The sequence below is a fragment of the Callionymus lyra genome, chromosome 3 (genome assembly GCF_982586985.1).
Source record: "Callionymus lyra chromosome 3, fCalLyr1.hap1.1, whole genome shotgun sequence".
In the NCBI taxonomy this organism is placed as follows: Eukaryota; Metazoa; Chordata; class Actinopteri; order Syngnathiformes; family Callionymidae; genus Callionymus; species Callionymus lyra.
Genome location: NC_141820.1, coordinates 27,586,424 through 27,598,998, shown reverse-complemented (window position 1 = coordinate 27,598,998; position 12,575 = coordinate 27,586,424). Strand labels below are relative to the sequence as shown.

General features: G+C 40.2%; 2 protein-coding genes across 2 annotated transcripts; both read right to left on the bottom strand.

The window, feature by feature from the left end:
• Window positions 1-474: 474 nt before the first annotated feature.
• On the bottom strand, window positions 475-8,906 carry LOC148084259 (major histocompatibility complex class I-related protein 1-like). The gene is made up of 8 exons (XM_087787352.1): window positions 8,769-8,906; window positions 7,316-7,582; window positions 2,758-3,036; window positions 2,275-2,565; window positions 2,015-2,116; window positions 1,877-1,894; window positions 1,688-1,744; window positions 475-1,598 (listed from the first exon to the last, which is right to left on the bottom strand). Exons 1-7 carry the CDS (start codon window positions 8,818-8,820, stop codon window positions 1,689-1,691), a joined length of 1,065 nt encoding a protein of 354 aa, XP_087643478.1. The 5' UTR covers window positions 8,821-8,906; the 3' UTR covers window positions 475-1,598; window position 1,688.
• A 2,066-nt stretch (window positions 8,907-10,972) lies between these two features.
• nopchap1 (NOP protein chaperone 1) lies at window positions 10,973-12,505 on the bottom strand. The gene is made up of 4 exons (XM_087787354.1): window positions 12,397-12,505; window positions 11,668-11,742; window positions 11,427-11,560; window positions 10,973-11,354 (listed from the first exon to the last, which is right to left on the bottom strand). Exons 1-4 carry the CDS (start codon window positions 12,455-12,457, stop codon window positions 11,184-11,186), a joined length of 441 nt encoding a protein of 146 aa, XP_087643480.1. The 5' UTR covers window positions 12,458-12,505; the 3' UTR covers window positions 10,973-11,183.
• Window positions 12,506-12,575: the final 70 nt, after the last annotated feature.

Below are 12,575 nucleotides of genomic sequence, written 5' to 3'. Positions count from 1 at the left end.
ACACTGGGCGTCTCACCACACCTGTCCAAATGTGTCGTCAGTGTTGCACATTTGAGCTCTGGCGGGATCTAAGATGGCGGCACAGGTGTGGCGTGAGATCGGCGTCTCATGGTTGTGTAACCTGATGAAGTTTGACTTGAGAGAAGCAGGTCAGAGAGCAAACCTCCACAAACACATTCAGCCGACTCAGCAGGAAACTTTGAATCAAGTTTCTACATGTGAATTGTCGGCACAAGCTCTTCTGGATTTTTCTTCTACACAAAAGTGGACACAACTTATGTGCACCTGTTCAGCACAAGACCAGTTGATCAAAGCAATACAGTCATATTTAGGACATGAGTTGATCAGGAAACAGAAGGAGAGGTCAGAGATGTTGACCTTTCATAACAGCTGCACAAATGGATTCTTTCTGAGCCTCCACTGACCCTCAATGACAAGTGACTTTACTGAACATTTGGAGTCCAAACACATGTGGACGTTTTCTGTCCATTTATTTGAAGATCAAAACACACAAGAAATGAAGCAGCAGTTCAACTATGTTTGACAAGATTCTTCACCTCTGACATCACAACTGACGCTTCATTAACTAGTGTCTACACACCAGGAAGAAAACACACAAACTATTACATGAACACAAAACTGTCTGTGTGTGTCTGTGAGTGTGTGTACTTGTGTGTGTGTACACATTCTTTAATTTGTCTGTGTATGTCTGAGTTTGTGCATCTGTTGGTTTTTTGTATATTTGTACTTCTTTTTGTTATTTTATGTGTAAATACATGTATTTGTTTTTATTTGTGTGTTCGCTTATTTTCTGGTTTGCTGTTTTTGTGAGTGTGTTTTTGCATGTGTGCTTGATTTTGTGTGTCAGTACCTGTTTAACTCTTATGTTTGTGTGAATATTTTTCCGTGTGTGTATGCATTTTGTCTTCAGAGACACATGCGTGTGTGTGCGTTAGTTATTGTGTATCAGTGATTGTGTGTTGCGCCAGAGTAAGTAAGTAAGTAAGTAATATTTATTTCTATAGCGCTTTTCCAGACCAGGGTCACAAAGCGCTTTAACAATCAAAACAATACTAAAAAAAAGTATATACTTTAAAGATCAAGATAATACAGAGAAGCATGTGTTTAAGTATTTCTGTGTGTGCATTTATGTGTAGTAGTGAAGCATGTGTGTGTGTGTGTTTGCAGTTGTGTATGAGTGCATTTTTGTGTCAGGGATGCATGAGTGTGCATCCTTGTGTGATGATAATGCATGTGTGAGTGTTTGTGTGTGTTTGTGTGTGTGCATTTATTTTTGTGAAAGTGTAGCATGTGTGTGAGTGTTTGTGTGTGTGAGTGTATTTGTGTGGAAAGAATCGTGTGTGTGCATTTATCTGTGTGTGTGTAGTTTTCATAACGGCTACTTGGAAGTTGGAACATGTGGATGTTCTAGAATTGAGCAGATGAACCAAGAGAAGCTACAAAGTGAGTCTTCAAGGATCAGATCACATGACATCCTGATGTGACTTTCAAACACATTTCCAGTGAAGGAACAAAGATCAGCAGCTCTGACGTCTGCAGAGTCTCAGAAGAAAAAGACGTTTCTTGGTCGATTCCTCCTGAAACACGGAGACAGAAAAATGTATCAACTTGTAAAATCATGCGTGAAGTGAGTCTTGAAGAAAAGTGACAATTATCATCCACTGACTTTAGTCTCTGTCCACGGGCGGATCCTTCAGATGGTCCAGCTCCGAGCTGGGGGCCGCTGTAAGATCACAAACCCTGTTAGCTTGTGTGCTTCTCACCAGCAGATGAAACTAGTGTCAACACTGATGCTAGCATGCTAGCACTCTGTCACATGGTCAACATCTGAGCTGAGACAAGATCATGTACTTACAGGACGAGTCAGAGTCGCCTGAAATGGAAAGAAAGAGGACAAATTACACCTGAAGAAGATGAACATAGAAGAGTTCCTCTGACCTCTTCTCATCTCTGCTGACCTTCTGATGATCTGGATCAAATCACAAACTCTCACCTTTCTTCTTCTTCTTGTAGATGAAGTATCCAACCACTGTGAGCACCAGAGCGGAGGCAGCGACGGCGGCCATGATGATGTACAAGGTCAGGAAAGTCCTGGCTGTGGATGGAGAGCAAAGTAAGTGGAGACATGATCAGGTGACCAGTGTTAGAGACGTGGTGGGGCCTCATTCAGCAGATCCATGCTGACCACACCTGGACTCTCATCTGGATGAAAGAAACCTCTGGAGACACCAACAAGGTTCTGAAGACTCTTACCGTTGGTCAGGATGTTTGACGGATCCAGTTTGGTGACCACGTCTTCCGGAATGCCGTCCAGTTGAAACACACACTCGTACCTGGACCAGTCGTCAGACGGGAGTTTCAGGTCCACCATGTTCTGGAAGGTTCCGTCAGGGTTGGGGAGGATCTCTCCGTGTTCCACATCCTCGTGCAGCTCCTCTCCATCTTTGGTCCAGAACAACATGGCTCTGTCGGGGTAGAAGCCTGTAGCGTGGCAGGTGACCGGAGAGCTGGCTGTCTTCTGGAGGAGAGACACTCGTGGACGCTCTGAAGGGAGAGACACCACACTTCAGAGAGAAAGTCAAAGGATGGACAGAGAATGAAGGAGAGGAGGAGGAGGGAGGACAGGGGGTGGAGGTGAGGAAAAGAAGATAAGAGAGAGAAAGAGAGGACATGAGGAGAGAGAGGAGGGAGAAAAGGAGGAAGGAGAGCAGAAGGAGAAGAAGGTCATGGAACTACCTGTTCTCATCAAGGTTTTGCTCCCAAACTTCACAAACTTCTTCAGATAGTTTGGACATTCCTGGGTGTAATAGAACTGATTATATTTATTCATGCCTTCATTCTGGTCCCACTTGTGTTTGGAGATGACGGCCTGAGGACTCGGAGCGACCCAGGTCAGAGTCTGAAGGTCAAACACAATGAAGTCTTCTCCATCATAGCCGTACTGTAGGTAACCTTTGACCTCTCCAGTCTCATCGTCCCACTCACAACCGTACATCGTCTGAAAGATGTGAACACCTGAGAGAGAAACCAGAGTGAGACCTGATCTACTCCACTGTTTAATACTCCACTGTGATCTACTCCACTTTTTAATACTCCACTGTGATCTACTCCACTGTTTAATACTCCACTGTGGTCTACTCCACTGTGGTCTACTCCACTGTGGTCTACTCCACTGTGGTCTACTCCACTTTTTAATACTCCATTGTGATCTACTCCACTGTTTAATACTCCATTTTGATCTACTCCACTGTTTAATACTCCACTGTGATCTACTCCACTGTTTAATACTCCACTGTGATCTACTCCACTGTTTAATACTCCACTGTGATCTACTCCACTGTTTCATACTCCACTGTGATCTACTCCACTTTTTAATACTCCATTGTGATCTACTCCACTGTTTGATATTCCACTGTGGTCTACTCCACTGTTTGATATTCCACTGTGGTCTACTCCACTGTTTGATACTCCACTGTGGTCTACTCCACTGTTTCATACTCCACTGTGATCTACTCCACTTTTTAATACTCCACTGTGATCTACTCCACTGTTTAATACTCCATTTTGATCTACTCCACTGTTTAATACTCCACTGTGATCTACTCCACTGTGGTCTACTCCACTGTTTAATACTCCACTGTGGTCTACTCCACTGTGGTCTACTCCACTGTTTAATACTCCACTGTTTAATACTCGACTGTGATCTACTCCACTGTGGTCTACTCCACTGTGCTCTACTCCACTGTTTAATACTCCACTGTGGTCTACTCCACTGTGATCTACTCCACTGTTTAATACTCCACTGTGATCTACTCCACTGTGGTCTACTCCACTGTGGTCTACTCCACTTTTTAATACTCCATTGTGATCTACTCCACTGTTTAATACTCCATTTTGATCTACTCCACTGTTTAATACTCCACTGTGATCTACTCCACTGTTTAATACTCCACTGTGATCTACTCCACTGTTTAATACTCCACTGTGATCTACTCCACTGTTTCATACTCCACTGTGATCTACTCCACTGTTTCATACTCCACTGTGATCTACTCCACTGTTTGATATTCCACTGTGGTCTACTCCACTGTTTAATACTCCATTTTGATCTACTCCACTGTTTAATACTCCACTGTGATCTACTCCACTGTGGTCTACTCCACTGTGGTCTACTCCACTGTTTAATACTCCACTGTGGTCTACCCCACTGTTTAATACTCCACTGTGGTCTACTCCACTATTTAATACTCCACTGTGGTCTACTCCACTGTTTAATACTCCACTGTGGTCTACTCCACTGTGATCTATTCCACAGTGATCTACTCCATTTGTAATACTCCACTGTGATCAACTCCACTGTTTAATAATCCACTGTGGTCTACTCCATTTTTAACACACCACTGTGGTCTACTCCATTTTTAATACTCCACTGTGGTCTACTCCAGTGTTTAATACTCCACTGTGATCTACTCCACTTTTAATACTCCACTGCGGTCTACTCCACTTTTAATACTCCACTGCGGTCTACTCCACTTTTAATAATCCACTGTGGTCTACTCCACTGTTTAATACTCCTCTGTGATCTACTCCACTTTTAATACTCCACTGTTTTATACTCCACTGTGGTCTACTCCATTTTTAATACTAAAATCTGGTTCAGTCCATTTTTATTACTCCACTGTGGTCTACTCCAGTTTGGTCTACTCCACTGTGATCTACTCCACTGTGCTCTACTCCATTTTTAATACTAAAATCTGGTTCAGTCCATTTTTAATACTCCACTGTGGTCTACTCCAGTTTGGTCTACTCCACTGTGATCTACTCCACTGTGCTCTACTCCATTTTTAATACTAAAATCTGGTCTAGTCCATTTTTAATACTCCACTGTGGTCTACTCCACTTTGGTCTACTCCACTGTGGTCTACTCCACTGTGATCTACTCCACTGTGATCTACTCCATTTTTAATACTCCACTGTGATCTACTCCAGTGTTTAATACTCCACTGTGGTCTACTCCATTTTAATACTCCACTGTGATCTACTTCACTGTTTAATACTGCACTGTGATCTACTCCATTTTTAATACTCCACTGTGGTCTACTCCATTTTTAATACTCCACTATGATCTACTCCACTGTTTAATACTCCACTGTTTTATACTCCACTATGGTCTACTCCATTTTAATACTCCACTGTGATCTACTTCACTGTTTAATACTGCACTGTGATCTACTCCATTGTTAATACTCCACTGTGGTCTACTCCATTTTTAATACTCCACTATGATCTACTCCACTGTTTAATACTCCACTGTTTTATACTCCACTGTGGTCTACTCCATTTTAATACTCCACTGTGATCTACTTCACTGTTTAATACTGCACTGTGATCTACTCCATTTTTAATACTCCACTGTGGTCTACTCCATTTGTAATACTCCACTATGATCTACTCCACTGTTTATTACTCTATTTTGATCTACTTCACTGTTTAATACTCCACTGTGGTCTACTCCACTGTTTCATACTCCACTGTGATCTACTCCGCTGTTTAGTACACCACTATGATCTACTCCACTGTTTAATACTCCACTGTTCTACTCCATTTGTAATACTCCACTATGATCTACTCCACTGTTTATTACTCTATTTTGATCTACTTCACTGTTTAATACTCCACTGTGGTCTACTCCACTGTTTCATACTCCACTGTGATCTACTCCGCTGTTTAGTACACCACTATGATCTACTCCACTGTTCTACTCCATTTGTAATACTCCACTATGATCTACTCCACTGTTTATTACTCTATTTTGATCTACTTCACTGTTTAATACTCCACTGTGGTCTACTCCACTGTTTCATACTCCACTGTGATCTACTCCGCTGTTTAATACACCACTATGATCTACTCCACTGTTTCATTCTCCACTGTTGTCTACACCACTATTTAAAACTCCACTGTTTGATATTCCACTATGGTCTACTCCACTTTTTAATACTCCATTGTGATCTACTCCACTGTTTGATATTCCACTGTGGTCTACTCCACTGTTTAATACTCCATTTTGATCTACTCCACTGTTTAATACTCCACTGTGGTCTACTCCACTGTTTCATACTCCACTGTGATCTACTCCACTGTTTCATACTCCACTTTGATCTACTCCACTGTTTCATACTCCACTGTGGTCTACTCCATTTTTTAATACTCCACTGTGATCTACTCCACTGTTTAATACTCCACTGTGATCTACTCCACTGTTTAATACTCCACTGTGATCTAATCCACTGTTTCATACTCCACTGTGATCTACTCCACTTTTTAATACTCCATTGTGATCTACTCCACTGTTTGATATTCCACTGTGGTCTACTCCACTGTTTCATACTCCATTTTGATCTACTCCACTGTTTCATACTCCACTGTGATCTACTCCACTGTTTCATACTCCACTGTGGTCTACTATACTGTTTAATACTCCATTTTGATCTACTCCACTGTTTAATACTCCACTGTGATCTACTCCACTGTTTAATACTCCATTTTGATCTACTCCACTGTTTAATACTCCACTGTGATCTACTCCACTGTTTCATACTCCACTGTGGTCTACTCCACTGTGATCTACTCCACTGTTTCATACTCCACTGTGGTCTTCTCCACTGTTTCATACTCCACTGTGGTCTACTCCACTGTTTCATACTCCACTGTGATCTACTCCACTGTTTCATACTCCACTTTGGTCTACTCCACTTTTTCATACTCCACTGTGGTCTACTCCACTGTTTAATACTCCACTGTGGTCTACTCCACTGTTTAATACTCCACTGTGGTCTACTCCACTGTTTAATACTCCACTGTTTCATACTCCACTGTGATCTACTCCACTGTTTCATACCCCACTTTGGTCTACTCCACTTTTTCATACTCCACTGTTTCATACTCCACTGTGATCTACTCCACTGTTTAATACTCCACCGTGATCTACTCCACTGTTTCATACTCCACTGTGGTCTACTCCACTGTTTCATACTCCACTGTTTCATACTCCACTGTGATCTACTCCACTGTTTAATACTCCACTGTGGTCTACTCCACTGTTTCATAGTCCACTGTGATCTACTCCACTGTTTAATACTCCACTGTGATCTACTCTTCTTCTCTGAACTTGTATGATCTACTCCAGTTTCCTCCTCTGATCTACTCTGTATACAAGATTGATGGTTCAGGATGTAAAAAGGTTGAACATGATTCAGTTTAAGGTCAAACATTGATTTTAAAGACAACAAACCTCCAGTTTGGTTGAATCTCTGTTTTGCTATTTCAATGTTGTTCTTGTTGACCTGCTGTGCGTTACTTAAGATATTTGTGTTTGTCTCCCAGTACTGAGGATTATCTGCTGTGGCCTGGATCATCCAGTCTTGTTTGGGTACTTTTCTCCTGGTGTTGCTGTCGTAGTGAGTCACTTCAACTCCGTCCACATAAGTGACAGCAACAAACTCTGGGAAGTTTTTAACTCCAGCAGACGCAGTGTAGAAAAACTGCATCGTGTGAATCACTGTGAGACACAAAAACAAAGTTTAGATCTTCTCTGGTTCTGATGACACAACGTTGTGATGCAGCAGAACAATCACATCTTCTACAAAGACAAAGAGGTGAAGAACAGAGGGACAGTCAGCAGTGACACAAAGTTCACGTCCACACACGGACACCAGCAGAACATCCTTCACACCTCACTCTCCAAGAACCCTGGCTAACTGGGACACAACTATATAAGAAGAAGAAGAAGAAAGAAGAAAAACTATTAATAATAATAACGAGCTGAAATGTAATAAATATTTACAATAAAACAAATAAGGAATAAAGAGAATTAAAAGAATAAATGGATGAATTAAGAAGAAACAGGAGCAACAATGTTGAAAAAGATCAAACAACTAAATTGAAATTGTTTTTAAAAAACACAGATAATGTTGCTTATTTTTATTATTTCTCTCTAATAACACTTTTTATATTTCAATGAAAAGGAAAACCAAGTTCATGGAACAAATCGAAGAATGATTGATAGAATAAAGATCATTGAAGGACATTAAGGTTAATGATTAACTTAAATAACATGAGTTTATATCAGTTTATAAATAACATGTTTCTGAAGATTACTGTTCAACATGATTGTAAATGTTTCATTTAGATATTTTAAGTCCAAACACAAGTTCAGAGCAGCTGCTTCACTGAGTTGCTCCAATAAACTGTGAGATCTGATCATATGTTGAAGTGAGCTGAGCTACAAGGTTGTCTGAACATGCGCACTTAAGAAATGCGACACTTTCTTTGTTTTTATTTCCTCATTTTAGTTCATGATAGACTTGTTTACTAAAGTCAAATCAATGAAAATTGTAAAAGCTCTTCTTGTGAGTCAATGAATCTCCTGATGGCAGCATCGTTTAAAAACAAGAGATCAGCTCATGAAGCAAAACTCTGGAGTCACTTTCTGTTCAGCGTCAAACAAGTTCCTCCGTCAATCAACAGAAGTGACTCAACAGCGCCACCAGGTGAGCACCTGACATTGAGCTCGGATCTACTTTTCTGTGTACGACTTCTTCACGGTTCTGAGATGAAAAGTGAATCAGTGAAACACTTTGACTCCTCTGAGAGTGAAAAGGTCATGAAGGTTGTAGTGAAGAGTATTTGGAGAAATAAAAGGTGACGCAGGTGTGAACACATGAAAGTGGAGGAAGGAGACTCACTCGCAGTTGAGCTGTGGATCCACACAACAAGCAGAAACAACACCTTCTTCATCTTCAGCTCTTTTCTGGAGACTAGGATCCAACAAGTATTCAGGTCGACGAACGAAGTACAAGTGAAAGCAAACAACAGACGCAGGAAGAAATATCTGAGCCAATGAGGATTCAGTGTGACGTCACGTCCAGATGGAAAGTGAAAGTAAACCAAACATGTTATTACGACTATTTTCTGTGACAAAAACTCGACTGTGCAATGTAAACTATGGAATGTCAGGAGTATCAAAATTAAAGTGAAGATAAATATGAAGAGAAATAAAAGTGGATTGAATTGCTTTTTATTTTGACGTACGATGATTTATATGTAGAAACTATATTTCCTTCATATGGGTTACACACTCATTCTTCTTTTTTATTCACAACTTTATTCACAAAATATGGCCCTCGTGGTGTTTTACAGACAAGTTTTTCTTAAATATAACGATGAGAGTAAAACATAAATACGTTTTTTTGTTGAGACGAGAAAAGCCTTTAGTGCCCTCTAGTGGTTCAAACATGAAATTGAGATCAAACAGTAAATACATTTGAATGATTTTCATTCATTTTCATATTCAGAATTAAACACATTCGAACAAGACTTGGAGACAACAGAGCAAATCTGACATATTTTGTGTAATCTGCATTCAGGAACCATTTTTATCATTATTTTACGGACAGACTTTCAAGTTAAAAACACTTGAACTATCTTCAGTTCCCTCCTGGTCAGTGAGCTCTTGGTGCTCTACGATCTCCAACATTGTATGGTCTCACAGGAAGTAAAACTGCCTGTTCTTGTTACTATTTACCCACAAACTTTAGCATGAACTGGCCCTCAAAAGTAAACCTGGCAGAGAAACCAGGTCTCAGGCAACAGCAGGTTGAAAGTGGGGACCCATGCGGTGGGTTGGATAAATTAGGGTCACTAATGTGAAGAAAGTAAATAAAAAAACAATTGCAGGTTAAATTATATAATTAACATATATAATTTTTACTTGAAAAATACCATATTGTTTGTTTTTATAGTGGATTAATCTCAGTCAGAAGTATCAATATTTTATTGTATTTAAATTCATTAACAAATATCACTTGATCTCATTCAAGCACCAGGCTGGTCAAGACAAAGGTTTAAGGTCTAAATAAATAGGGTACACATAATTTTACTGTAGGGGTGAATGCAGTCCCTCCTATTTAGACCTGGTTTCCCCCAAGAGTCTGCTTATTATCTACAAAGCCTTCAACGTTTGCAGGACACCACCTCGATAACCAGCGGTTAAACAATGAGTACAGATAAACAAATTATCACTGGCCAGATTGGCGGCCAGAGAAAACTATAGAGTTAAATTGGAGTTTTTAATGATGGCGATAGAGGCTTGCTTTTCTTTTATACTATTTATTGAGGGCAACAGCTACGGTTGCAACAGCTCGTACAGTGCTTGTCCAACTGTGGACAGATTAGGAATGAACTTCGCCAGGTAGTTGATAATCCCCATGATCCTTTGCAGCTTTCAGCTCTGCCTCCACTTCGACACCTTCGGGTCCTTGAAGAGTCTCCATCGTCTCTCTCTGAAAGATCTCCAGTGCAGAGGTCATTCTAAAAGGAAGCCATGTTAAGTTACAGTGGAAGTTACAGTGGATTCGCTGTAATCCACTGTAACTTCCACTGTGGGTAGACCTTTTCACCGCTTCATTCAACTTCTTTGGGTCCAAACAGAGACTCCATCAGAACCGCTGATGTACTCGATCACGATGCGTCTATGACAGCAATTATTTGAAGAATTTGAAAACACACAAGTATCTTCTGTTAACCAGTTACTACCGTTTAAACTAGAGATAAAGAAAGTGTGGTTCAGGAGGCATTTGTTTGTGCTCATGTGTATCTTTTATATTCATTATTAATTCAGATACATTTGTTTTCTCAGTTTTGAAGTCATTAATCAAATAAAATAATTAGTGCTTTTTGTGAAAATAAAATACATCATGTCACTATGTAAACATGTGCAGTGACACGAGTAGACAGTGAGATATGATTGACAATCCAACCCTCTCCATCTGAATGAAATTTTATCTGAAAGAATATTCGTTCAGATCCATCATTTAATCTGATTAGTTTGGTACATGTGAACACACCTCATGAAAGTGATGCTCATCGTTTCACAAGAATATCAACACTCGTGTGAGTCAGGGGTTTATTATATACAAAACATAGATTATATGGAACGTTTTCAATCTTTTATGACTCAACAGACACAAAAAAACGTTGTTCCAGCAGGAGGATCTCTCAACGATGAAAATAACATTCATGTTCACATACGGTTTGTTTTAAATCCTCACGTCAGGGTTTATTTCTGTAAATTGTCTTTTTTTAAACAGGTGTCTGTCAGTTTACTTCTCCTCTGGATCCACAACCTGAATACTGGGTTTGTTCTTTGGCCTCTTGTGTCCCGGCAGCTTCAGGTTCTGCTCTGTGATGCTGCTTTCATCCTCAGAATCCCACGACTCTGATGAGTCTACATAGTCACTCTCAGACCCACTTAGTTCCACCAACGCCACATCCTGAAGATGTTCACACAAGTCATGAGGTTTAGAGCTCCACGTTTGAATTCAAGAACACAAATCAACACTCACCATCTCAATGATCCTATTTGCATCGTCCACGCACTCGATGTCAAAACGTCCGTCAGGAGACTCTTCCATCTGCTGCTCCAGTCTCTTGTTGGCCTCTGCCATTTGTGGAAGGAAACTCTGCAGCCGGCTCAGAACTAATATAAAAACAACACCATGTGACTTTCCTGACTAGAATTTACAGCCCAATACTGTACAGAGGAAGGGCAGCGTCAGAGGCTTCATTTTAAAAGTAGAAGCTTACCACTGCTCTGAGGGATTCTTTCCGTCTGTAAGGATTTCGCTTTCGCAGGCTTCAACAGAAGAGTATCTTTGAGACCTAAAAATGTAAAGAAACCTGAATTATTTACACATTCAAAATATGCATACATAGTACCAGTACGAAGAGGTATATCGTGTATACTACACAATAGTATCGGTCATGGTTACACCAGAAGTACCTGAAAGAACTTTTGACCTCAAAGTGTGATCTTGCGGTTTCTTACAATTGTACAAACGGTGCTATTATTTTTAAAACAGTTGTTTTAATTGGGACTAGAACAGCAAATAACTGATATACAAAACAAACGTCTTTATATGGCGCCAGTTGGTTTATTGTTACCATTAGCACCGTTATTGATTTTTTTTTTTACATTTGGAAATAATGTTTTAGGTTTTAATTTCGTGGTTGCTGTACAAATATTGTCATTCCTGTAATTTATCTTCACTTAAATGTGTGTTATTCTTCGAGATCACTGGAGGATGGTGCCTAAATAAGGCCTAAATATATTGTAATAAGGATGTTAAACACAGAAAAACAAAACAACATGGAAACATAGGTTTTGATCAAACTTTACATAACGCTGATAGAATTCCTTCATAATAAAATCCTGTCAAACACATCATGTGCTTATAACTTGTGATAAAAACGTTGAAAGCATTTTACATTTAAAAGTGTGTTACAGTGCATTCAAGCGAAGACAATCGTCCAAACCTTCTGCGCTGCCACATGTCAGCAAATCCCGCGAAGTCGTTTTATTGGCGTTTGATTCCATATCTCGTTGTTTTGGCAAACATGTGTGGACTGAGACGTGTGCGTCACACTTCCGGCTCACGCTGAACGAATATATATCTTCCGCCACCTACAGGCCGGAGGTCTGCCCGTCAACGCGG